The sequence below is a fragment of the Theropithecus gelada genome, chromosome 5 (assembly GCF_003255815.1).
Source record: "Theropithecus gelada isolate Dixy chromosome 5, Tgel_1.0, whole genome shotgun sequence".
NCBI lineage: Eukaryota > Metazoa > Chordata > Mammalia > Primates > Cercopithecidae > Theropithecus > Theropithecus gelada.
Genome location: NC_037672.1, coordinates 87,840,307 through 87,866,066, shown reverse-complemented (window position 1 = coordinate 87,866,066; position 25,760 = coordinate 87,840,307). Strand labels below are relative to the sequence as shown.

The window sequence follows — 25,760 nt, the reverse complement described above, 5'->3', positions numbered from 1 at the left end:
TGTTTCATTCCTAAAATTGTTAATTTATCTCTTCTTTCTCTTTTCCCCACTCTGGCTAGAGATTTATTAATTTTTTTGTTCTTCTCAAAGATCAGTTTTTGGTTTCACTGATTGTTTCTATTGATTTTATGTTTTATATTTCATAGGTTTCAGTCTGACCACTATTATTTTTTTCCCCCTCTCCTTCCTTTGGATTTAATTTCCTCTTGTTTTTCTAATTTCTTAAGGTGAAAACAGAGGTCATGGATTTGAGGCTTTCTTTTCTAGTGTAGACTTTCAGTGATATAAATTTCCTTCCTTGAACACTGCTATAGGAGTATCACACAAATGTTGATATTTTGTGTTTTAATCTTCATTTAATTCATTCTGCTTTTAAATTTCCCTTTTGATTTCTTTGACCAATGAGTTATTTAGAAGCATTTTATTTAGCTTTCAAATATTTGGGGATTTTCTAGTGATTTTTCATTTACTGATTTTTAATTTACTTTTATTGTGGTCAGATAACTTACTTTGTATGTTTTGAATCCCTTTAAATTTATTGACTTGTTTAATTACTTTGAATAAGAACTATCTCAATGATCTGTATGTACTTCAAAAGAATGTGTATTTACCTATTATTGGTTAGAGTGTTTTATAAATGTCAATTCGGTTAAGTTGGCTGATATTTGCAGGGATTTTCTGTCTACTAGTTCTATCAGTTATCAACAGAGTGGTACTAAAATCTCTCGTTAGGCTGTTCTTGCATTGCTATAAAGAAATATCTGAGACTAGGCAATTTATAATGAAGAGGTTTAATTGGCTCACAGTTCTGCAGGCTATACAAGAAGCATGGCACTGGCATCTGCTCAGCTGCTGGGGAGGACTCAGGGAGCTTATAATCATGGTGGAAGATGAAAGGCAGCAGACATTTCATATGGCAGAGCAGGAGCAAGAGGGTTGGGGGAGGTGCCACACTCTTTTAAAAAACCAGATCTTCAGAGAACTCAGCACAAAGCCATGAAGTATTGCCCCCATGATCCAATCACCTTCCACAAGGCCCCACCTCCAACACTGGGGATTATATTTCAACATGAGATATAGAGGGGACACATACCTAAACTCTTTAAAATACTATACTAAATGTTGACAAGGATGTAGCAGAACAGAATCTATCCTACAATACCATGAGATCATAAAATAATAGTACCTCCACTTTTGGCAGTTTCTCAGTTCCTTAAATGCATTTCCACGATTGTCCCACCACCACCACAAAAAAAAAAAAAAAAAAAAAAGAAAACTAAACATACACATGACATATGACCACGGCATTCCACTCAGTAATTTTTACTCAAGTGAAAAAAAAAAAGTGTCTGTCCATAAAAAGACCTGAACAAGAATATTCACAGCAGCTTTATTTATATAGACCAAAATGTCTATCAACAGGTAAATAAACAAATATGGCATATCTATATAATAAACAATATTCAGCAATAAAAGGGAATGAACTACCGATGCAACAACATAGTTGAATCTCAAAATCACAGTAAGTAAAAGACAAAAAGGGGCCGGCCAAGCATGGAGGCTCATGCCTATAATCGCAGCACTTTGGGAGGCTGAGGTAGGTGGATTGCTTGAGCTCAGGAGTTTGACAGACGAAACCCTGTCTCTACCAAAAATACAAAAATTAGCCAGGCGTGGTGATGTGCACATGTGGCCCCAGCTACTTGGGAGGCCGGGGTGGGAGGATGAGTGAAGCCTGGGAAGTCTGGGAAGGCTGTAGTGAGCCATGATTACGCCACTGAACTCCAGCCTCAGTGACAGAATGAGACCCTATCTCAAAATTAAATAAATAAAAAATAAAACAAGAAGACAAAAAAGAATACATATTGTATGATTTCATTTAGATAAAACTCTAGAAAATGCAAACTAATCTATAGTGCCAGAAAGCAGATCAGCACTTGCACAGGGAAGTTTTTGGAAATGATGAATATGTTCACTATCTTGATGCACACAAGTGTATACATGTGACAAAACTCATCAAATAATATACATTAAATGTGCCGTTTATTGTATGTCACTTGCACTTCAATAAAGCTAGTAAAATATAAATAGAAGTTCTGAACATGCCATTACCAAAATACACTGTATTCAAGGCCGTAAAATAAAACTTAACACATTTAAAAGAACTGAAATCACACAAAGTATATGCTTTAACAGTAATAAAATTAAATTGGAAATCAGTAACAGAAAAGTTTCTGGTAAATCTCCAAATATTTGGAGGTTTAAACAAACTTCTTGATAATCCACGAGTCGGACAGAAAATCACAAAAACTTTGAACAAATCAAAACAAAAATACTATATAAAAATGTGTAGGATATAGTCAAAACAGTGCTTTAGAGGGAAAGAGCATTAAATGCTCATATAAGAAAAAAAGAAATGACAAATCAATGACTTCTATCTTAAGAAACTAAAAAACAAGAGTAAATTATATCCAAATCAAGAAGAAATAATAAAAACAAAAAACCAATGGAAGTGAAAACAGAAAAACAGAGAAAATCAAGAATAAAGCAAGGAGTTTGCTCTCATCACTCCTATTCAGCATTTTATTAGAAGTCCTACACCGTGAAAAAGGGAAGGAAAAGAAAAAGTACACAGATTGGGAATAAAACTGTCATTATTTTCTGACAACATAGTTATCTGTGTAGAAAATCTCAAGGAATCCACAAAAAAGTTCCTGGAATTTAATAAGCGAGTTTGGCAAGGTTGAAGGACATGATGTTAATATACAAAAATCAATTGTATTTTATGTACTAGCAGTGAACAATTGGCAATCAAAATTTAAAAAGCAATTACCATTTACAATAGCAACAAACCCAAAGAAATACTTATGTATAAAGCTAATAAAACATGAGCATAATCTATATGCTACGCAAAAAGCTACAAAGCTCTAACAAAAAAAAAAGTCAAAGACCTAAACACATGGAGACTACGTCATATTCTTGGTTTGGAAGACTTAATATTGTTAAGATGTCAATTCTCTCCAATTCATCTGTAAATTGAATGTAATTCCAATCAAATACCAGTGTTTCTTATAGATATTTGACAACCTAATTCTAAAATTTATACAAAAAGGTAAAGAAATCACAATAGCCAAAACAATCTTGAAAAATAAGAAAAAATTTGAAAGGCTCAAACTACCTGATTTCAAGACTTACTGTAAAGCTACAGTAGGATGTGCGCAGTGGCTCATATCTGTAATTCCAGCACTTCGGGAGGCCGAGATGAGAGAATTGCTTGAGCCCAGGAGTTCGAGACCAACCTGGGGAACATAGCAAGACCCTGTCTCCTTTTTAATTAAAACAGGAAAAAAAAAAAAAGCTACGGTAAACTAGACATTGTGATATTTAATCAAGATAGACATATAGATCAATAGGGCAGAATAGAGTATGGAAAGAGACGTACACAGGTATCGTTGACTGATTTTTAACAATGTACAATGGCAATTCAAGGGAGAAAGAATAGTCTTTTCGACAAATGGTACTGGAAAACCTAGAAAGTCATATGCAAAAAAAAAAAAAAAAACCAAAAAACTTTGACCCATACCTCACACCCATATTAAAACCTGAGTTAAAATGGGTCACACACCTAAAAGCAAAGTAAAGAGATCATAGGAGAAAATTTTCATGACCTTGGTTTAGGCAAATTCTTAGATACAGCACTAAAAGTACAATCTGGTTTTTTTTTTAAAGTGATGAATTTGTCAAAAGGAACAACTTTTGTTCTGCCAAAGATATTGTTGGAGAATGAAAAGACAGCTACAGACTGTAAATATATATTTGCACATATCTGCTAGGGGATTTATTTTCAGAATTATATGAAGAACTCTCAAAACTCAACAAGAAATAACTATTTTAAATGGGCAAAATATTTCAATGAGCACTTTAACGAAGGTGTACAAATGGCAAATAAGCACATGAAAAGGTGCTCAACATCATTACTCATGATGGTAATGCAAATTAAAACCACAATGAGATGCTACTATATATCTATTAGAATGACTATAATTTCTAAAACTAACCATGTCAAGTCCTGCAAGGATGCTAAGCAATTGGATCTCTCATGCATTGCTGGCTGGAATGCAAAATGGTTCACCCACTTTGGAAAACAGTTTGAATTTTTTTATAAAATTAAACATTCACTTAGCATATAACCCAGCAATCCCCTTCCTAAAAATGAAAACTTGTGTTCACACAAAAACATGCATGTGAATGTTTATGGCAAGCTTTACTCAAAAACTGGAAACAACTCAATGTCTTCAAGTGATGAATGGATAAACAAACTGTGATACATCCATACAATGGAATACTACTCAACAATAAAAAAAAATAAACTATTAATACATAAGAGAAAATAGATAAATCTCAAATGCACTAAGCTACATGAAAGAAGCCAGACTCAAAAAGTTATATATACTATTTTATTCCACTTATATGATATTCTAGAAAAGACAAAATTGTAGGGATAGACAACAGATCACTGGTTGCCGGGTTTAAGAGTTGACAAGGGTTCAACTACAGAGGGACAGCACAAGTAAGTTTTTTACGGAAAACTGTTATGTATCATCATTCTGGTGGTGGTTACAAAACTCTATGCATTTATCAAAAATCACAGAACTGTATACAAAAATTTTACTGTATATTAAAAAACAATTTTCAAAAATAGGCAAAGGTAGTTAAGAAAAAAGGCAATTTGGCAGGTCTAAAAAACAATCAAAATAATAGAACAGGCTGGGCGCAGTGGCTCACGCCTGTAATCCCAGCACTTTGGGAGGCCAGGGCAGGCAGATCACCAGAGGTCAGGAGCTCGAGATCGGCCTGGCCAAAATGGTGAAACCCCGTCTCTACTAAAAATACAAAAATTAGCGGGGCGTGGTGTCGGGAGCCTGTAATTCCAGCTACTCCAGAGGTTGAGGCAGGAGAATCACTTGAACTGGGCAGGTGTAGGTTATGGTGAGCTGAGACCACGCCATTGCACTCCAGCCTGGGCAACAAAAGTGAAATTCTGTCTCAAAAAAAAAAAAATTAGCTGGGTGTGGCTGTAGGCACCTGTAATCCCAGCTACTCAGGAGGCTGAGGCAGAAGAATTGCTTGAACCTGGGAGGAGGAGGTTGCCATGAGTGGAGATCATGTCACTTGCACTCCAGCCTGGACAACAAGAGTAAAACTTCCGTCTCAAAAAAAAAAATAATAGTAACAATAATAATAATAGAACAGAATAAAAACAAGGTCTTGGGAATAATAACAGATCATAAAAAGAGGGCACTAAGTTGGAGATCGTTTTTTTGTTTTTTTTTTTTGAGACGGAACCTCCAACTCCGTGGTTCAAACGATTCTCCTGCCTCAGCCTCCCAAGTAGCTGGGATTACAGGCACGTGCCACCATGCCCAGCTAATTTTTATATTTTTAGTAGAGATGGGGTTTCACCATGTTGGCCAGTATGGTCTCAATCTCCTGACCTTGTGAGGGGATGGATTTTAAAGGCAAGACAGAACTGCAGTTTTCCAAATCAGTGAATAATATCAAGAAAGTAAAAACACTGAGCTGCGTATCAAGTATGCCTTTGGTCCTGATATGTCTTAGAGTCGGAGACCATTCTAAGCATATAAAACGATTTCCCATCACAAGTAAGAAAACAGAAATTCACAGGCTGGCAATTTTTTATCTCATGCCTCTCAATCGAGGGTTCTTAACATGCAGTACTTAGACAGAATTCTGGCAGTCTGTGAAAGTGAGTGAAATGAAAACACATCTTTTTAACCACTAACTGAAATGCATTACATTTCCTTAGGTCATGCATGTATGTAACTAACTGCAATAGACTAAACAGGACGTGTACCTTCATCACTTAAAGAAATCACAGATTCTTCCTATCATATTATTACCATGGATCTGTTGCTATCTTATTTTGTATGCATTAATAAACATATTTATAAATCACATTGAAGTTTTCTAGTATTTTGATAACTATATTTTATATAATCGGTTTCCTTTGTAATCCCATGTATTTTACCTTATACATTTAGAATACATTAAATGTTTTTAAATATATATATGAAGCATCTAAGATAGTATTCATAGGCTTCCCTAAACCATCAAAAGGATTTATGGCAAATAAAACATTAAAAATCCCTGCTCTAGAGGGGAACATCAAACACCAGGGCCTGTCGGGGTTGTGGGGTAGGGAAGGGATAGCATTAGGAGAAATACCTAATGTAGATGATGGGCTGATGCGTGCAGAAAACCACCATGGCAGATGTATACCTACATAACAAACCTGCACGTTCTGCACATGTACCCCAGAACTTAAAGTATAATTTAAAAAAAAAGGAAAAAAATCCAAATTATTTTGCCCCCATCTTACAAAGCACCTCTTTCTCCAGGGCCTGTAATATCCTTCACACACGCATGAAGTGTCACTCTTACCATGGTTATATAACAGTTTACACCCAAGACACAGATATGTATGCCTTTTTTAAAAAGCAAGTCATGCTTGTTTATGCTCCCTGGATAGTAGTCCGTATAAAATTAAATGTATCAAATAAATATTCCATCTAGTCATATAAAATACAAAGAGAGACCTTAGACTGAACACTACAATGCTAAATGAAATGTACTTTCAGAAACTACAGATGAAATTAGCTTAAAAAAGTCAATCTTACATCTCACATAAGGAATTTAATGAAGACATTTCAAAAAGGATCTCAAGTTGATAAGAATGCAAAGTTTAACTCATTTACCTTTATTTTCTAAATACACTGTACAAACACTGCAGTATCTTATGCTACTCATTTAAAGGTTTAAAAAAAGGGTATTAAAACAAAACCAAGCACAAACAAAAAAGTCAGATCTCAAAGGTATCTACAGTATTAAAACTCATGATTTTTTGGGTTACCTGATAGCAATTACCAATCAAGTGAGACATAGCAGGCACTGAAACAATGGAAATGCCCACATAGCAGAAGGGAGTGAGGGGATCCAAACTACAAGAGCAACAAAATCAACTGTGGATCCAGAGATGAAAAAATGTTCTGTGGTGTAAAGGTAATCTGGTAAGAACGATGGAAAAAAATAACCATTTTTAGAAAAAAGGAATATTAGAAATATTGAAGTAAATATCACAAAAGTCATTCTATTACAAAGGCATTAACTCCTTCCTATCAATAGAATGTACCAATTTAAAAACTTTTAGTAGGAATATGTGTTCTATTTTGTAACAGAAATCAAGGGACAAAGAGAATTAGCTCATCCATACTTCCTACTCTTACTGGTTATCAAAACGTAGCCACAAAAAAACTGTTCATTCATTTTCATCTTAACAAAATAACATTTTTGGCTGGGTGCAGTGGCTCACGCCTATAATTCCAGCACTTAGAGACGCCAAGGAGGGCAGACTGCTCGAGCCCAGAAGTTCAAGACCAGCCTGGGCAACATAGTGAAACCCTGTCTCTATTTTTTTTAAATATATGTTTTTTAAAAAATAAAAAAATATCATTTTTATACATATAAATACCATTTTTAAAAAATTTAACAAAAATATAATGCATTCAATCTGTAATAATTTGTCATATCTCTACCAGCATCTTAAAATTATATTTGTTTGTTTTTTGAGACAGAGTTTCACTATTGTTGCCCAGCCTGGAGTGCAACGGCGCGATCTCAGCTCACTGCAACCTCTGACTCCCACGTTCAAGCGATTCTCCTGCCTCAGTCTCCTGACTAACTGGGATTACAGGCACCTGCCACCACACCTAATTTTTTGTATTTTTAGTAGAGACAGGGTTTTATCATGTTGGCCAGACTGGCCTTGAACTTCTGACCTCAAGCGATCCTCCTGCCTTGGCCTCTCAAAGTGTTGAAATTGCAGGCATGAGCCACTGTGCCTGGCCAGAATTTTTTATTATAAGTAGTCAAAATAATGAGTCTTTAAAATTACTTTTTTTTTATTACAGAATCACTTTGTGCTCACTACAGAAAACTTGTAAAATATAAAAAGAAGAAAACAATGTCCCATAATCTTACCAACTAGAAACAACCATCATAACCATTTTATTTCTTGTATGGGTACTATCTTATTATTAGTAAGAATACTATTAATTAATACTTATTAACCACTTCCTTTGAGCTATTCAGCTAAGAGCTTTCCAAACATTTCCATTATACCTTTACAATAATCCTATTCAAGTAGTAGATGAACGTGTGAATATTTTACAGTTTTGTCAAGTAGGGTTGAAAGAGGTTAGGAAATATGCCTAAGGTCATAGAGATAAATGGTAGAGCTGAAGCCAGCATCCTTGATCACTATACCACACCACCATCAATGTACAGATAGAGACAATGCTATACACTACTCTTTGCTCCTAAAATTACAAATATAATTTTTAGATGGCTATTTAATAACAGCACTTGGATATATAGTAACTTTACTGACTCACTCCTCTCCTGGATTCATGTTATATTCAGGATAGGTGATTCATTCAATATAAAAATAAAAACTAGATAAATGCAAGACTTGCTTGTCCACTTCTAAATTTAAATTATAATATATAATTCAACTTACCCTTTTACTGAGGCAAATAACTGGCCACATACTGCAACCTAACGTGCAGCAGCAACAAAGGCAGCCACAAAGTAGCCAACGTACATTAACGGGAAGGTTCTTCTTAAGACAACTGTTAACTCTGTTGATGCTGGCTTTAAATTCTTCAGGAGCTACCTAAAGAAAAATTTTAAGAAATAATAACAATGCAATATTAATGTCAAAAAACATGACTGATAAGCATACTTTTTTCTAATTTTCTCAGAAAACTGTCATTTTGAGGCATACAAATAGTACAAAAATGAGACACTCACTTTTCCAGTTAATGAAGAAGGGAATTCTGATTCAAATTTGTTGCTCAGTCCAAATCTATTTTTAAAAAATAAGAAGAATATGTTATTACATGTCATTGCTGCCAAAAATATAGACCATTTAATTTAAAGGTGAAGTCAATAGAAAGCATTTTCACATACGGAGGAAGTTTGAGACATAAAATGGAAGTTTGAGATAAAATAACTGTAATAAGCAATTCATGAAATGTAACAAGCAATTATTTTAGCAGTTAAAGGGAAACTTTTGCATAATGATAAGGGGCTGAATGTTAATTAACCAGCAGTATGTAAACAAAAATATAAATGGTTCATTTAATTTGAGCTACCACCTTTATATCTTAGGAAGTTAACTACAAAGCATATTATTTTAATGGGTGGGATAGCAATTTTTTCCAACTTTTAATGTTATTGGTGGAAACAAACAATAGCTGTGAATTTTAGCAGGTGTCCTACACAAGCAATAAGATGAGAAGCAAAATGCAGGAAAAAGAGTGGGGAAGGGGAAGAATAAGGAAAAAAGGAGAGAAAAAATAAAAAAGTAGGAACGGACAAAGTGCTACCAAGAACTCTCTTAGGTTCCATTCAATACCTATTTGTCAGTGCATTAGATGATATGAAAGAAAATGTAGACATGTATTATACCTATATCTATTCCTATTACCTAAAAGATCTTTTCTTGAATCATGGTTAAAATATTCCATGGCTTTAGAATTGATAAAAGATTTAAACTATTTTCAAAGAATGGTAAATATAACAAGAAGATAAAAGACATAACAAAAACAACCTATTTTGCTTTTATCTATCAGAAGTCTACCAGTACTTGGAGAAAAGAGAATTCATTCAAATTACAACTATTGAGCACATTCCATGCAACATTTCAATACAGGCTTTTATGGCTTTTACAGCTTCCTTTGTTTCCTTGAGAAATCACATATGAGACCAATTTTACTTTTATGTAATTTGAGATAATTTTGAAAGTTCATGTAATATACACTGTAAAGTTTCGAAGGGGGAACTCCAACTTTATACCTAAATCTAAACGGAATCTTGAAACAGGCTTGTTTTACTCATATCCTACATACACCCATTTCACTATCTCTACATTCCTCCAGTCTATAGTCATAACTCAGTGCAAACCACTCCAATCTGTTATCCAGCTTTCCCATCATTATCAAATTCAGGTTTATCTTTCCTGATAGACCTTTTCCATTCCAAACTCCTTTAACACTTTCCTCTGAAACCCTCAATCTGTTGATCTGCAGCTATCAGGATACCTCCTTACATCTTATCTTAAAAAACAAAACAAACCTTAAACCTAGTCATGTGCCATATAACAATGTTTCAGTCAGGACATACTTGAAGGTGGTCCCACAAGATTTTAATACTGTGTTTTTACTGTAACTTCTCTATGTTTAGATACACGAAACTTACCACTGTGTTATAACTGCCTACAATACACAGTACAGTAACACACTGTACAGGTTTGTAGCGTAAGGGCTATGGGCTATATATCATATAGCCTAGATGTGTAGTAGGCTACAACATTTAAGTTTGTATACACACCCTCTGTGATGTCTGCACAATGATGAAATTGCCTACCGACCCATTTATCAGAATAGTCCCCATAGTTAAGCACCACATACCTGTACGTATCTTCACTTTAACCACAAACCCTGTTGAAATGCCACTCTTTTCTTAGAAATCCCCAACTACAGTTCACTCCTGACCTTATCTATTCTAAATAACTTTACCTCCTGCACCTCCATCTAATTCAGCAACCTACTCACTGTGATATATTCTGCATATTGTCATCACTTGGGACTGTATCACCTCTGAAATTCTGAACTGTAAAATTCTCCTCTTACCACTGCCATCAATCATTTCATTTCTCCCATCCTTACTAAATTTGTTTTTTGGCCTCTGGTTGTAATTTACTACTTCCTACCCCTCCATAGCTCCCTATGACTCCATTTCCTTCCTTATTTGCCAGAACTACAGTCAATCATTTTGAACGTACTCCAACAAACACCCTTAATCATCTCTACAGTGTCCCTTGCCAACCCAGGTTCAATTAAATTGTTTACTTTCTTCACACTGCCTGGAGCTACTGGAGAAAAATCACATTTACAAATGCATCACCATTAATAAATATATATATAAAATACATATCTTATTTCTAACCTCAGTGAGTATTATTTTAACAATATTTATTCATCCCCAATAAGTTCCCTTTTCCATACTCCGTAGTTGTGGCACCTGTCTTTAGGTACTCCACTTTATCCTCACAACATTTTTTTGCAAATAACCACAGTTGTCAACTCTGAGAGAAAAAAAAGTCATTGAATATCAACTGCTTTACCTTCCCTCCCTTTTATTTTTGGACTTACTTTTATATCTTCAGTAATTTTACCATCTCTCAATGGAGGAAAACTTCCAAAAACTAACCATTTACTTCTGGTTGCATCTCCTCTAGTCTTCACTGCAATCCACTGTATTTCTACCTCGCTTCAGGCTACTTAAACACAGCCTACAAACCTGAATTAGTCTATCCACCTGAGACTGTGAATCCCTATTTCTTCTTCTCTCTCAATGTCTGATGGCATCTATTTCTTTCCCTCCTCAACTAATGTTTTGAAAGACTCCTTTACATTAACCATCTTTACGTTACCTCTCATTCATTATTCAAACTACCACAATCCAGGCTTTCCTACACACTTCTTTACTAATAAGACTGTTCTCATCAGAGTAGTAGAAAATCACTCTTTTCAGCAAGTCTTCTTTCATATAGCATGCTTTCTCCAGGCAAAGAGCTTGAACGTCAGAATTTCTTATTTGGCATAGGCCACAGCAAATATCTCCTTTGCTATGTTTTTCATCCCTGCCAAAACCTTCTCTCTTTTTTTTTCCAAATCTAGACCAACCAAAACAATAGTATCAGGTAGAATTTTAGCAAGACCATCCTATTTTATTAAATGGATAAGAAAAGTCACACTTCTTGTTTGATAATATAACTGTAAAATATCACCTCTAATGATTTATTTTTGACACAAACCACTTAATTTTGACAATACCTTAGTTCTGGTTTCTTAAGTTCAGCAGAAGGCAGAGACTGTTAGAATGAAAATGGCATATATGTTTTGCTGTCAATTGACAGCATTATAAATGTACCCACAAGTTTACATAAAAGTTTTTAAATATGGTAAAAATAATTTCCTTTATTCTAAGACAAAGTACAATTGGCTCAGCACAGTATTAGAAAGGCCAAGTTTCAACCAATAAAATAATAATTTGATGTACTTGAAAGAAGAGCAACGATTCCGGCACTGAGTAGGAAGCCGAACCCCCTTCAGACTCTAATAACCAAACACTCTACTAATCCAAAAAGCTAGAAGTAGCACTTGGATAATTTTTTAAAATATGATTTAAAGTAGGTGGCATCTTAATCCAGTTATCTACAAGACTAATAAAATTACATTTAAAAAATATTTTATGTTGGCAAGAAGGTCAAGATGGAAAAATATCACACACTATCAATGGAACTATAAATTGTTACAACCATTTCAGATTAATTTGGCACTGAAAATATTTATATCTTTGTCTCTTTAGAAATGTAATATTACCTAAAAAATAACTTGAAATGTGGATTAAATTTATGCATAAACAAGTTCATTGAATCTTTATTCACAAATATAAAAATGTATCTATAACATTTTAGGAATGGTTAATTATCTCAATATAACAGAATATTAAACAACCATTAAATATGAAATTTGTAAACCAAAAACATGGAAATATCATTGAACATAAACTTCTTCACCTTCCCTCCCTTTCATTTTTAGATTTATTTATATATCTTCAGTATTTTTACCATCTTTCTCAATGGAGGAAAATGTTGAAGAAGAAAATTCAGTATATCATGATCTTAACTAAAAAGAACAAAAATCTCACAAGTTGATAGAATTTTCAGGAGTGCAATCTGGTAGTACGTAAAAGGGGTCTTAAAAAATATTCCTACCCTGGCTGGGTGTGGTGGCTCATGCCTGTAATCCCAGCACTTTGGGAGGCTGAGGCAGGTGGATCACCTGAGGTCAGGAATTCGAGACCAGCCTGGCCAACATGGTGAAACCCTGTCACTCTAAAAATGCAAAAATTAGCCGGATGTGGTAGTGGGCGCCTGTAATCTCCGCTATTCGGGAGGCTGAGGTAGGAGAATTGCTGGAACCCAGAGGCGGAGGTTGCAGTGAGCCGAGATTGCATCATTGCACTCCAGCCCGGGCCAACAACAGTGAGACTGAGTCTCAAAAAAAAAAAAAAAAATTCCTACCCTTTGATCCAGTAATTCTACTTCCAGAAATGTATCAAGAGAAAATAGCTGCAGTGGCACAGATATGTTAATGAATAATCAAGTATTCTGTAGTGTTATTTTATGGAGGGGGTATTAAAGGCATTTTGTGTCATTTGTTGTTTTTTTAAATAACAGCTATTTTTCAGCAATGCATAGTTGCTGTTAACTAAATAATTGACGAGTATTTTATTTTATTTTATTTTTTTGAGACAGGTTCGTTTTGTGCTCAGGCTGCAGTGCAGTGGCATGATCTCATCTCGCTATAACCTCTGCCTCCCAGGTTCAAGTGATTCTCATGGCTCAGCTTCCCAAGTACCTAGGATTACAGGTGCTTGCCACCATGCCAGGCTAATTTTTGTATTTTTAGTAGAGACAGTGTTTCACCATGTTGGCCAGGCTGGTCGCGAACACCTGACCTCAAGTGATCCGCCCACCTTGGCCTCCCAAAGTATTGGGATTACAGGCGTAAGCCACCACACCCAGCAGACAAATATTTTATAACGTACAATACCATCCTAATTTTGTTTTCTTATTTGAATATTTTATTTGGCATTAACTAGGTATTTTAAGATAAGTAAACAGGGAAATTTGGGTTCACTAATCAACAGTTTTCTTGAATGCATTTCAATTTTTTCCACAGTTCAAGTCCATATAATCCTCTGTCCCTCTTACTTCAGTTTTTACGTCTTCTATGTTCCTTGTATCTTCTTATATTAACAATGTCTCCTGGCATTCACTACTGAACTATAATTTTAAATTAAGACATGTTTTGAACTCATAATGAATTTTGCCTTTTAAATGTAGAAATGCAAGAATCTGCTGCTTCAACTTCTTTTGCCCTTAATCAAAAATATATGTTCGATGTTTCTTTTCTTCTGAGTTACAGTGATATTTTTAACAGTGAAATTTTTAAAACAGAAATATCTTATAATTAAATTAATTATAATACAACAATCTGAAAAGACGCTACACAGCTCAAAACCATGTATACTAGAGAGTGTAGTCTGTTACTCTGCATGCCTAACTAGGAACTCCCAATACTTTGGCTAACTAGATCACAAGTGGACATCTGCTTTAAGAACAGCTAATCCCTGGGCTGGCTAGCAGCACGTGGAATGGCAAGGCCAAACAGTCCTGCCTAACTTAGATAACATTAACTAACTCAATCAGCTCTCTCTTGAGGTATCTGAACATAAGACAAATAGATAGTAACATGCAGAGCTGACAGAGAGAGGGTTTACAGAGAGGGCTTAAATTGAAGTCAAGATGTAGTAAAGCCATCGATAACTATAAGTCAAAATAAACTGAAGCCAATAGTAAGAAGAAACATCAGCAGACAAGTAATGATGGGCCAGATCAGGGAGGGTCTTGTAGAACATTAAAAGGACTCTGAAGAAGACGGGGAACCTTTGAGGGGCCTGATACAGAGAAAAGACTTGAACTGACTTATGTTTTAAAGGATCACTATAGCAGATGTACCAAAATGACTGTATAAGAGGAGAGGCAAAAGTGGAAAGGTGGAGACAGGCGGAAGAAAATATATATATATATATATCTTTTTGTAATTTAGATGGATTCTTGCTATGTTGCCCAGGGTAGTTTCAAACTCGTGGGCTCAAGTGATCTTTCTGTCTCAGCCTCCCGTGTAGGTGGGATTACAGGTACATGCCAGCATGCCTGACTTAAGAAATATATTAAGTGTAAGGCAGAAGGGATACTGGCAACTCACTCCAGCCGTGTAGGTGGCAAAATAGGGCCAGATTTTGAAGACAGAGCCAAAATGTCAAGACAAAATGGATGCAGTGAAAGAGAAAGAGGAAAATCAAGAACATATCAAAAAGTTTTTGAGCTAAACAAATAGTGTCCTCAATCTGCCATCAACTGACAATGGAAGGCTGCCGTTGAAGTTGATTTGGGGTGTAGATCATGAATTCCATTTTGGATATTCTGGATTATGCGACATTCAACCTGTACAAATCCACAGATACAGAGAATTTTTATCTTCCTATAGATATGACAAGACCTATGAGCATATGAACTAGAAATTTCAAACTGAACACATGGGTTATACAGATGGCACATGCAGAGAGAGCTTATTTCCTAATGCTGAACTTTGAGTTCGATGAACTCAAATTTTTAGCTACTTTTGGAGATAAAGTCATAATTACGGAAAAAAACTAAGAGGCTTTGATGTATATAAATCATGCTTTATGTTTATCTGGTTGATTCAACATATGTCTGAATATCAATGTAGCTCAAAGAGGATGGGATCTAATTGAAAGTATACTCTATTTATCCAAAAGATACAGAAACCCTGGAGTTAGAGACACATTTTTGGGTTTCAGAATAATTCTAAAAATTTTAACTCTGTAACCACATTCTGAACAATATTTGAGTTCATCCGGTTTCATGAAAGTTTAATCTCATTCAGGAAACTAGTGAAATCAAAGACTTAATTCTCTAAAGCATGTGTTAAATTTACTCTATCATAAACCTCACCATTATACATAGTCTTATAATAACCTAGCATTAGCATTTTATTCATTTTTAATTATTAAGGTTATAATATCCATTATTAACAGATTACATATGTTGTTAAGCAGTGAAAGTTATACAAGTGTATACCCATGAAAATGCACAGTATAACTAACTTCTGATGATATAGGGATGCAGCTGATCTAAACAACTTTTAAATTTTCTGTACTAAAGAAAAAAATTTTTGTATATCTGATTTATACATATTTTAGAATATTCTTAATACTTCTATAACTCAAGAGCAAAATAATGATGCTAAATTATGTTCACTTAAGCAAAATATATGGTTGAACTGATTTACAATACAGACTAACAAAAATATTCATTTCAAGTAACATTTATAATTGAGTAGTTTAGAAAAGACCAAGAAAGGAGACTGGGTACATAGGAACTCCACCACTGAACTAACCAAAGCCCACATTATGACTACAATGCAAGATCAAAGAGAATAAAACAAGAAGCTCTTGCAGGAAGCTCACTATATATAGTACATTCACTTTTTATCAATCAAAATAACAAAGTTAGGTAACCTTCAAATCCAACCAACTCTATCCAAGTAGATAGTGGGACAGAAAAAAAGCTTAAAGAGAAAAAAAATATTCTTCAGGGACATTGTGAGAACATTTCAGCTCCTGTGGATGCAACTGAGTTTTAAATGTAAGATATAAAAAACACAATTTTTTCCTCAAATCTAACGGATCATGTACTGAGGGCTGTCACATACTACACACCTTATAGCTAAAGGATATCACGTTTACGAGGGTTCCCACTTCAAAAATCTATGACCTTGTGGGACTCCCTCTAATTCCAGCACATGCTATTCTCTTGGCATACTAGCTGCCCCAGCAGCAGAACAAAAAGTGCAGGTATGCCATCAAAATAATTCCCAATGAACAGTAAAAGTAGCCAGTTATTTAACGTCAGCCTACACAAAGCTAAAATTAAAAAATAAACAGACCAAAACACACACAACAACTGAGGAATCAGACAGCAAAAGTGGCCATTGCTATGTATTTCCACACATCATAGGAAAAGCTGTGAAATTTGATGGTTTATACCCAGAATTGTAATAACTCATTTAATCTAGAGATCAACACCCTAGCTAGGGCCACTATCACATCTTATAGAGGCTACTTCAATAACCTTCTAAATTTCATCTTAATCCCTTTACAATCCTTTCTGGTCCCTACTGAACTCTCTAACCTCATTTCAAGACATTATCCCCTTTGTTCACTATATTCTAGCCATAATATAGAGGTATCCTTTCAGTTCCTCAGGCAAGTCAAGCTTGTTTTGGCTTGGAGTCTTGGTACCTGCTGTTCTCCAGATCCAGGGGCTCTTGACAGGACTCTCGTCCTTCCTAAATGTTAGCTTCCTCAGAGAGGTTCTCCCTAATCACATTATTTTCAATCACAGGATCTCATCCATTTCCTTCACTGCAATTTTATCAGACAAAATTTGTCTATTAGCTGTAAACTCCATGAAGGCAGAAACTATGTGTGTTTCATTTTGGGTTTCATTGTATACCTAGAGCCTTGTGCAATACCTGGCAGAAAAATGGTCATTTAACAAATACTCATTAAATTACTTATCAGGAAACCTCAATAAGACAGCTGATAATCAAAGATTAAGCAAAATATACTCCGATAAAACAAAATAAATATTGTAAAACCCAAGTACTAAAACCCAAGCATCGAAACCCAAGCATCTACATTCAACAATCAGAATGACCTTGTCTTACTTTATATGCAGTTCTAATAAGGCTGGCTGTTTTACTTCCAAGTACAGCTGATCAATTACAAAGAGAGAGGAAAGTAAACCAAAAAGAACAGCCCACATATGAAATTTAAATGAAAGTGCCATTTAGAGAAGGTTCTCAAACTCCAACATACCTCAGGGCCACTAATGCATCACTGTGTACCAATCTCATAGCCATTTTTGATTAAATTATTCCTCTAGTCAATTAGATAATTCTGATCTATGCTCAGAATCTTGTTTTAAAGCAGAAAAGCATACATCACATTTTAGACTGACATCCCACAAAATGGTAAAGAGTAACCAAAAAATGTGCATGCAGGGTTAAACATCAAAGTATGTCATAAGTAATAATTTGTTGAATGCCTATTAATTAGATAAATTCTGACTCACACATAACCTCTAAGGTGGATATTATCCTCTTTCCCAGAAGAAAAAAACTGAAGTTGGGAAAGGTTAATTTGCTTATGGTTACTGTTAGGAAGTGACTGAGAATTGAAACCAATTTGCCTGATATCAAAGACCATACTTTTTCCACAGTACCATCTATTACTTCCCAAATATGTCTGACAGAATCACATAGCACTCTTACCAAAACTAAAAATCCCTAAACTCTTCCCTTCCAGACCCAAGATTCTGATTGGGTCATAAGTCACACACACATACACAGCACACACACACACACAATCTTACACGGAAGACACTAAAAGGATACTTAAGAGCATCTGTTGCTACATGTTATATTTAAAGCTTAATTTTATTAAGAATAAAATCTAAATAGCTTTATAGCAGATTAGAAATCTAAGCCAGACATAGCTATCAGATATTTGAAAGATTTCTTTCTGAGTATACAGCTAGCCTAATATCCTGGGCCTTTAACCTGTTAACAGTATAAACTCCAGCTGGAAATCAAGAGTAGATCTCAACTTAATAGTATTATTCTTTAGAGTAATATTATTTATTTAAATTATTTAGAATAGTATTTGATTATTTACTATCATAATAATTACATATAATTCACTTTTCACCATTTAATCCCTCTTTTCTACTTAGCTAGTCATATAAAATTTTAAGTACTAATCAATTTCATATCCCTTGGTAGGTAAAAATCCAACACTGAACTCTTTGGACCAAAATGTCATATAAATTCTCAAATTCAGATACAGTAAAAACTTTGAAACCTCAGTTAATTATCATAGTTCTCATTTCTTCAAGAAAATCTATGCATTAAGAAGTTTTAGTAGTTGGTCCAAACAAAACGCACAGAATTTTTTCTTCATATTACCAAAGATATGTCCACATTATAACAAATTAATTTCCTCTCAAACTATATGGAATAAGAAAAATCTCTGGGAGGCCACACATGATGGCTTATACATACAATCCCAGCATTTGGTGGGGCTGAGACAGGAGGAACACTTGAAGCCAGGAGTTGAAAACCAGCCTGGGCAACACAGTGAAGCCCCATCTCTACAAAAACCAAAAAAATATTTTTTTTAAAAAATTAGCCAGGAATAGCAGCATGTACCTGTAGTTCTAGCTACTTGGGAGACTGAGAAAGGAGGATCACTAGAGCCAGGAGGTCAAGGCTACAGTAGGCTGTGATCGGGCCACTGCCCACAAGCTTGGATGACAGGGCAAGACTCTGTCTCAAAAAAAAAAAAAAAACAACTCTTGAGAAAAAAAAACAAAAAGAGTTATTAAAAAAAATCTACCTTAATTTGATAATTTCCTCACAATTACCAGATTCCATTTTTTAAAACAGAGGAGGCATTTATCTTTTCAATGTGATAAGTAGTTACAGAATATCGTTTGCCTTTGTTAGGAGATGCAGAAAGAGAAGAAAACAGTGATTCATTTGGCAATTCTGACAAAATCCAAAGATGTATACAATTACTTCGTTCATTTAGAAAATATTATAGGAACTATAATATTCTAGACACTATATTAAAGAATAAAGAAAGATCAATAAACACAACCCCTGCCCGCAAGAACTTTATATCCTGTGGAGATACATTAATGAGGCCTTCAAAAATTTGAAAACAGAAAGCTTAAGCTTTAGAAATAAATAGAATATGTCTTAAATATTATGCTGGGTGGGAGAAAGAGGTAGGAATTATAAAGTTTAATGAAATTGTTTTATTGAAATGATTCTGTAATTTGGCAACTCACATTCAGGTCTCTTACTGCTAACCACAGCATCTAGTAGCAGTCCCGAAATACTGACACATTTCAAGACAATTTTTTACTAACTCTACCATTTGAAAAATCGATAAACACTAAGGTGTTCTTGTGATGTCTCTTATTCAAAAATCATCCCAATGTACTTTCCAAACATTTTCAAGTCACATTTCTAAATCTTTAATCTTCCATAACATATCTGGAAGGAAAACAAGCAAAAAGTGGTTTCTGACAGCCATTGATAAAAACTGGTTTTGAAGGATAAGGAATTATTTGTGGAGATGGTAAGATTACACCTCAGAAGAGAGTACATGAAGACACAGTAAAATTACAAGGGAATAACATTAGAAACAAATCTCAGCAAAATAACTTGGCTCTATGACAGGGCTTGAGTTAGAAGTCAAAGATTATACATACTCTAGGAAAGTCCCAAGTTTGATTCTGATATAACAAGGGTAGAAGTGGGGATGGGAGCAAATAATGTCTGTTATAATGATAGATTACCTAGGAAATATTGGCCTAAAACTACTTTTAAATTCTAACTTTTAGACTGACACATCTTTTAGAGTTATTACTGTGAAAAATGAAACTCTTCAATAAATGATCAACATATTTTGCAAATATATTTTGAAACACAAGGAACTCCATAATTTTAAAATATTAACCAATCTGATCAAGACTACCTAACAGTCTTTTTACAGTATTACTGTTGCTTTTAGAAACTATTTTTCCTCATCGTCAGTTATATGAGAAGTCACCACGAAAGCAAAAAGAAAATCTACTTTTAATTGAATCGTAAGTGTAAGTATTTTAGGTTACATGTACCAAAATATTATGCAATAATAGGAATTTATCATTTATCTTCCTTCCTTCCAATACCACTTTCCTCAAAATATGCTTCTGCCCAAGATTTCTCCATATTGCTACATAGAAATCTAACAATGAAGGGAAATATTATACTTAACAGAAGAATGTCAGAAAAGAATACTGATCATGAGAGAAGTATAAAAAATAAGTCTGATTTGGGGTCAGGATGAAAACATTTGTATTTTAAAAAAGGAAAATATTTGTATTAAAAGCCACTTTAAAGCAGACTTTAGGCAAATTAGACATGTTGCATCCTATGTCACAAAAATCTGATTATGCCTAGAGACCAACCTAGAGAATGGAAGGTAACTTTCTTTCTCACATCACCACAATGACATGCCAATCATGTCACGTGAGAATACAATAGTTTCTAAAAATAAACAGTAGTATTGTAATATATTAAAGTAGAAAAAAAGAGCAGAAATAGTCAACTGTAAAGGCCTACTCAAAGTTACATCTGTGAAAAACATATGGATTGATCTATATCCTTCCAGACTGATCTAGACTACAGATGATTCAGTTTACATGGTCAATTACTTTCAAATTGGTAAGGGAAGACTGCTCTGATCAGCACCTCAGTTAAAAAAAAAAAAAGGTGGGGCAGGGGGTGTGAGGGGCAGTGACAAATTTAACCAGTCTTACTACAACTGTTGTAATAGCTCCTCCCATTTATATTTAAAGCAAGAAAAACTGAATGTCCTCAACAGTCATAGTAACACATATGCACCAATTCTAAAAACCTTTATAGGTGCTAACTGGGCTATCCATTGGCATAGTGTGCTAGTGTGCCTGGGAATTATGCATGACAGAGCCATGTTAAAAAAAAAAAAGTTTTGTATTATTACCTATGTGCCACAAAATAGGCTTAAGTTTTCAATGCAGAAAGATCCTTATTGTCATCAAAATACTTCAAACAGTAATTTAAGCACATACACATTGCTTAGAAATGGAAAAATAACACTAAAGTGAATCACTGTTATGTTTGACAACGGCAGTTCTAATTTTTTAGTACTTTGTTTTACACCTGTTTCTCAAAGTGTAAAACTATATCTGAGGAGAATAATAAAAACTAGTATCTACTGAACATAGTACCACACACGGCAATAAATTCTTTTCATGTACCATCTCATTTAATCCTTAATAATCTTAAAAGGTATCGACTGTAACTACCCCCATCTCAACTAAAGGTCATGAATAAACAATTTATCCAGGAAGTAGCTGAGATAGATTTTAACCCAGAGCCCAGAACCAAGATAAATGGGAGAAGAAGGAAGTTGCTGAGGAAGATCAGAGATTTAACTCCCAATGTAAAAAGGCATACTGTTTATTGATGATAGATAGTCCCTCCCTATAACCTAGAATAGTTTTCAATCTTGGCTACACATGAGAATCACCTGTGAGATTGTATTATTTATTTATTTATAATTTTTAACTATCCATGCCTAGGACCCTCACTTAGTACCTGGCCTTCAACTGGCCTGGGGTAGAGCAAAGACAAGGGTCTTTTTTTAAAGTCACCCAGGATTCTAATGGACAGCTAAGTTTGAAAACCACTAATAATTCTTTGCTACCCTATTAATCTCTCCAGGTTGCCAACCACAATCAAGTTTACTGATTACTTAGGTTCTGAGCACTTTGTCCACTATTACATTTTCCACTTTCAACAAAGTGCTTAGTTTTTCTTCTCCTTAACAGAGGTAACATTACAACCACAGCGGCGTCTTTTTAAATGACAAGATTTAGCTTTTCTTTGATATGAGGAATGTAGAAGGAGGGATATAGACGGCATGACAAAGTGTGGAAATCACTTCTTTAAGCATCCACATACTCCTGAGGCTTAAAACAATGCAAAAAGGTCATAAAAGTCAAAATAAAATGAAACGGCAGGTTATGAATTCTGTGATATATGTTAAAAGTTTAATATCCATGATATTTGGTTGTATTTCTTAGGCTGGTGACAACACTTAAGACAGTATTACTGTGGTGATAAATTCCACTGTCTTGTCATGGTGCTGTGATGGCAATTATGCAGTGTTTTTACCCTGTTAAGTCACCTGAATATAAACTAACAGGTGCTAAAGAAATCAAAGCATTACATAAGCATACTCAAACAACAATACGGCTGGTCATATGAGAAATGCAATTATTTTGCTGACAAACTTGTATGAGAAGTCTTACTGTTTCCCTAAGTTATTCACAGCACATCCCACTCACTCTTCACCAAAATACAATGAAGACTATTCCAGATATTTTCAGACTTGCTGGCTCTTTTACTGAAAAAGTGAAGAAGTACAGAGATACCTGGCAAGTATGGAAGTTTGATCTATGATTTGAACAAGAGATCTAAAACGGGAGAGTATCAATACATCAAGTGGTACAAAACTGTGGACTTCATAGAGAAACATTACAAAACTTCCTGCTTCCGGACAGCTCATTATTTGGTTCAAGTCTTCACATTCCTTTATTTGTCATGGTCTTTCTGAAAGCTTTCATTCCTTATTGTTTAATACCAAACTTTTAATGTTACTAGTGGGACTTTCCAAATTAAGAAGCCCCAAGTTCGTGCCCCAAGGAGGAACTTCAGGACAGTTTTCCATCAGCAACCTGAGCAGAGTGTATGTCCCTCACGTAGTTTTTTGTTGTTGTTGTAAACATATTTCTTTCTGCACATCTTAAATTTGTGTTCAACCATGTATTTTTATCACGTACAACTACAAGAACTTGCATTAGTTGTGCGGAAATGTGTGGAAGAACTGGGAGAACTGTGGGTATGTGTGAAACAGACACGACAGGGAGCTTCGCTGCCAATTGTCACTGGGGTCTCACACGACCCAGATCTGGCCTCTGAGCCATGTCACTGGGTGCAAAGGCACAGAGAACCACAGGATAACTGGGCGAGAAAACAAGGAGGCTCCCCGTCAATACACCCTGAAGGGGAAGGGTGGCCCGCAGGACAGACCCTAATGAAAACCCGTGCCTACTGGGATCGTCACATCGCCCGGGCCTGTAGGGCCTGCTAAAGGGGTGTGTGGAGGAGGAAGGACAGCGTCCGTCCCCACTTCGGAGACCCAAACAAATGAAAATAAGCCAAGTTCTCACTTCCTGGTCGCCGACTCTTTCCGAAGGCCACCGACACCCGACGGACACAGGGGAAACCGCGCTCCCGTGGAGTAACGGGGCCCACCCCAGCCCGCACCTCCCGCCCTCGCCCTTCTCCGGGCCTTACACGGTGACGTGACCGGAGCCGCGGACGACCACCGGGTCCGGCGAGTACTTGAGCAGCTGCTCCTCCAGGGCCCGCTCCTCGTCCTCCTCTTCCTCATAGATTTCGTCGAAATCCGCCATCCTGAGCCTCCGAGAGCCCCTGCCCAAAGGGGCCTGACTCCCGGGATTGGCGCCGGGGTACCCGCGGGCGAGGCGGCGGAGGCTGGGGGGGGTCGCCGCTGCCGCCGGCTCCGAGGCCGCGGAGTTCGCTGTCTGCTCTCTCGGCTCCCGCTACAGAGGAGATGGGGTCGGGACCGTCGCCGCCACCGCCGCCGCCATTACCATCAGCAATAACAACAACACAATGTCAACATCCGCCCAGAGGCCAACACCTCCACAAGCACAGACGCCGCTGCCGCCGCCGCAGCAGCAGCAACTCAGGCAACCACAGCAACAGCCTGAGCCACCCGCAGCGGCAGCAGCCGGCTACGGCATCGCGAGACTTCCCGGGCCTACGGGTGGGCGGGAGCGTGCGTGGGCGCGTGGGCGCGCGGACTGGCTGGCTGGCGGGCGGGCGGGCGCGCGCACGTGCGGCCTCGCGCGCTCCCAGGCCGCCGTCTTTCCTCTGCTTCCACCCGCGGACGGCGCCCGAGGCGCGCGCTCCCGCCGGCGCGGCCCCGCCCGCAGCTCCTGGGTCGCGGACCCGGGGGGCGGCGGCTCCGCTGACTGGAAGCGGTGACCTACGACTCCGACAACGCAGCTCGAAATGTCCAGTGGGACATTCAGTTCCCCAAAGTCATCTCTAACCAAAACAAACAACTGAAAAGAAAAAGCCCTGGCTGGAATAGACAGATTTTTGTGCGTGCCATGCCGGTTTCTCTAATAATCGCATCTCGCTTTTTCTCAGGTTTTGAGTCTATGATGAGTACCAGAGTCTCTTTTTTCCCAATTTCAGGAGTCCAGCAGAGACATTGCAAACATTTGTGTCCACCACAGGATTTTCCAAGACATCTCCAAATTCAAACATCTTGTCCCTTGATCCCCTTAAATATAATCCAATATATGAGGCCAACGATGCTGGTATTTTTTTTTTTTTCTTACAAGAAATCTCACAGTAGTCATGCTATGAAAAAAAAAAAAAAAAAAAAAAAACTGATAAATTACCTGGATTCCATATTAGAAGACGCAGTTTCTTGCCCTAGCTCCCTCACCAAACATAACCTGGTTTGTGTTGTTTCCTTAAAACCTTAGGGAATCCCTTTCCTTTTCTTACCAGTTCCTACCACAAAAAAAGACCTGAAAGAAAGGGAGGAGGGGAGGAAGAAAAGGAGGCAGGAAGGAAGAAAGGATGGAAGGACGAGAAAGAATGAAAGAAGAATGGGAGAGAGAGAAAAAAGGAAGGAGGCGAAGAAGGAAGGAAAAGGTTTAATGGAGTCTACTTATCTGCCTCGTAACAGTTGAAGGGTCACTTCGGGTACTTGGTATCATTAAGCATATAAACAGTACAGGGGAAGGGCTTCTGAAAAGAGAGTCCTGGACAGTGAGGACACATCATGGGAGAAGAAAGGATAGATCTACTGAGCCCAGCGCTGGTCAGGCTATTCTCCAAGTGCAGTGTTCATGTCACAGTAGTCAGCTTTAGATGGGTCACTGTTGACGTGGAGAAAGTGCAAAGGAGGTCAATGAGGACAGTGAGAAATGCCAACCTCCTATTGGAAACAACTGAAGGAAATTGGTGTGGTTAGCCAAGAAAAGATGAAGGAAAAACACAGTAGTTGTATCAGACTTATTGTATGCCTCCCTGGAGGATATTTGTTCATTCAACAATTATCTCCTGAACTCTAGCTATGTGGCAGGCACTGTGGGTGTGTGTGAATGAGGCACAGGCCCTGCCTTCCGGTAGCTTATCTATTGTTAAGGCAAGCAATTGTCATCTCTGCCAGGGGCTCCTGGAGGAAGACACAGG

General features: G+C 36.6%; 1 protein-coding gene across 2 annotated transcripts in view; it reads right to left on the bottom strand.

Annotated features, from left to right (window-relative positions):
* CHIC2 (cysteine rich hydrophobic domain 2) overlaps positions 1–24,326 on the bottom strand; it is a 55,433-nt gene extending 31,107 nt beyond the window's left edge. Inside the window, exons 1-3 of one of the 2 annotated variants that reach the window (XM_025386383.1) lie at positions 23,817–24,326; positions 8,890–8,944; positions 8,681–8,752 (exon numbers count right to left, since the gene is read on the bottom strand). In XM_025386383.1, the coding sequence (XP_025242168.1) occupies positions 8,681–8,752; positions 8,890–8,944; positions 23,817–23,935 (246 nt within the window). In that variant the 5' untranslated portion in view covers positions 23,936–24,326. Of the gene's footprint in view, positions 1–8,596; positions 8,753–8,889; positions 8,945–23,816 lie in introns of both variants that reach the window. The other variant, XM_025386384.1, reaches the window with a different exon arrangement.
* Between the last annotated feature and the right edge of the window lie 1,434 nt (positions 24,327–25,760).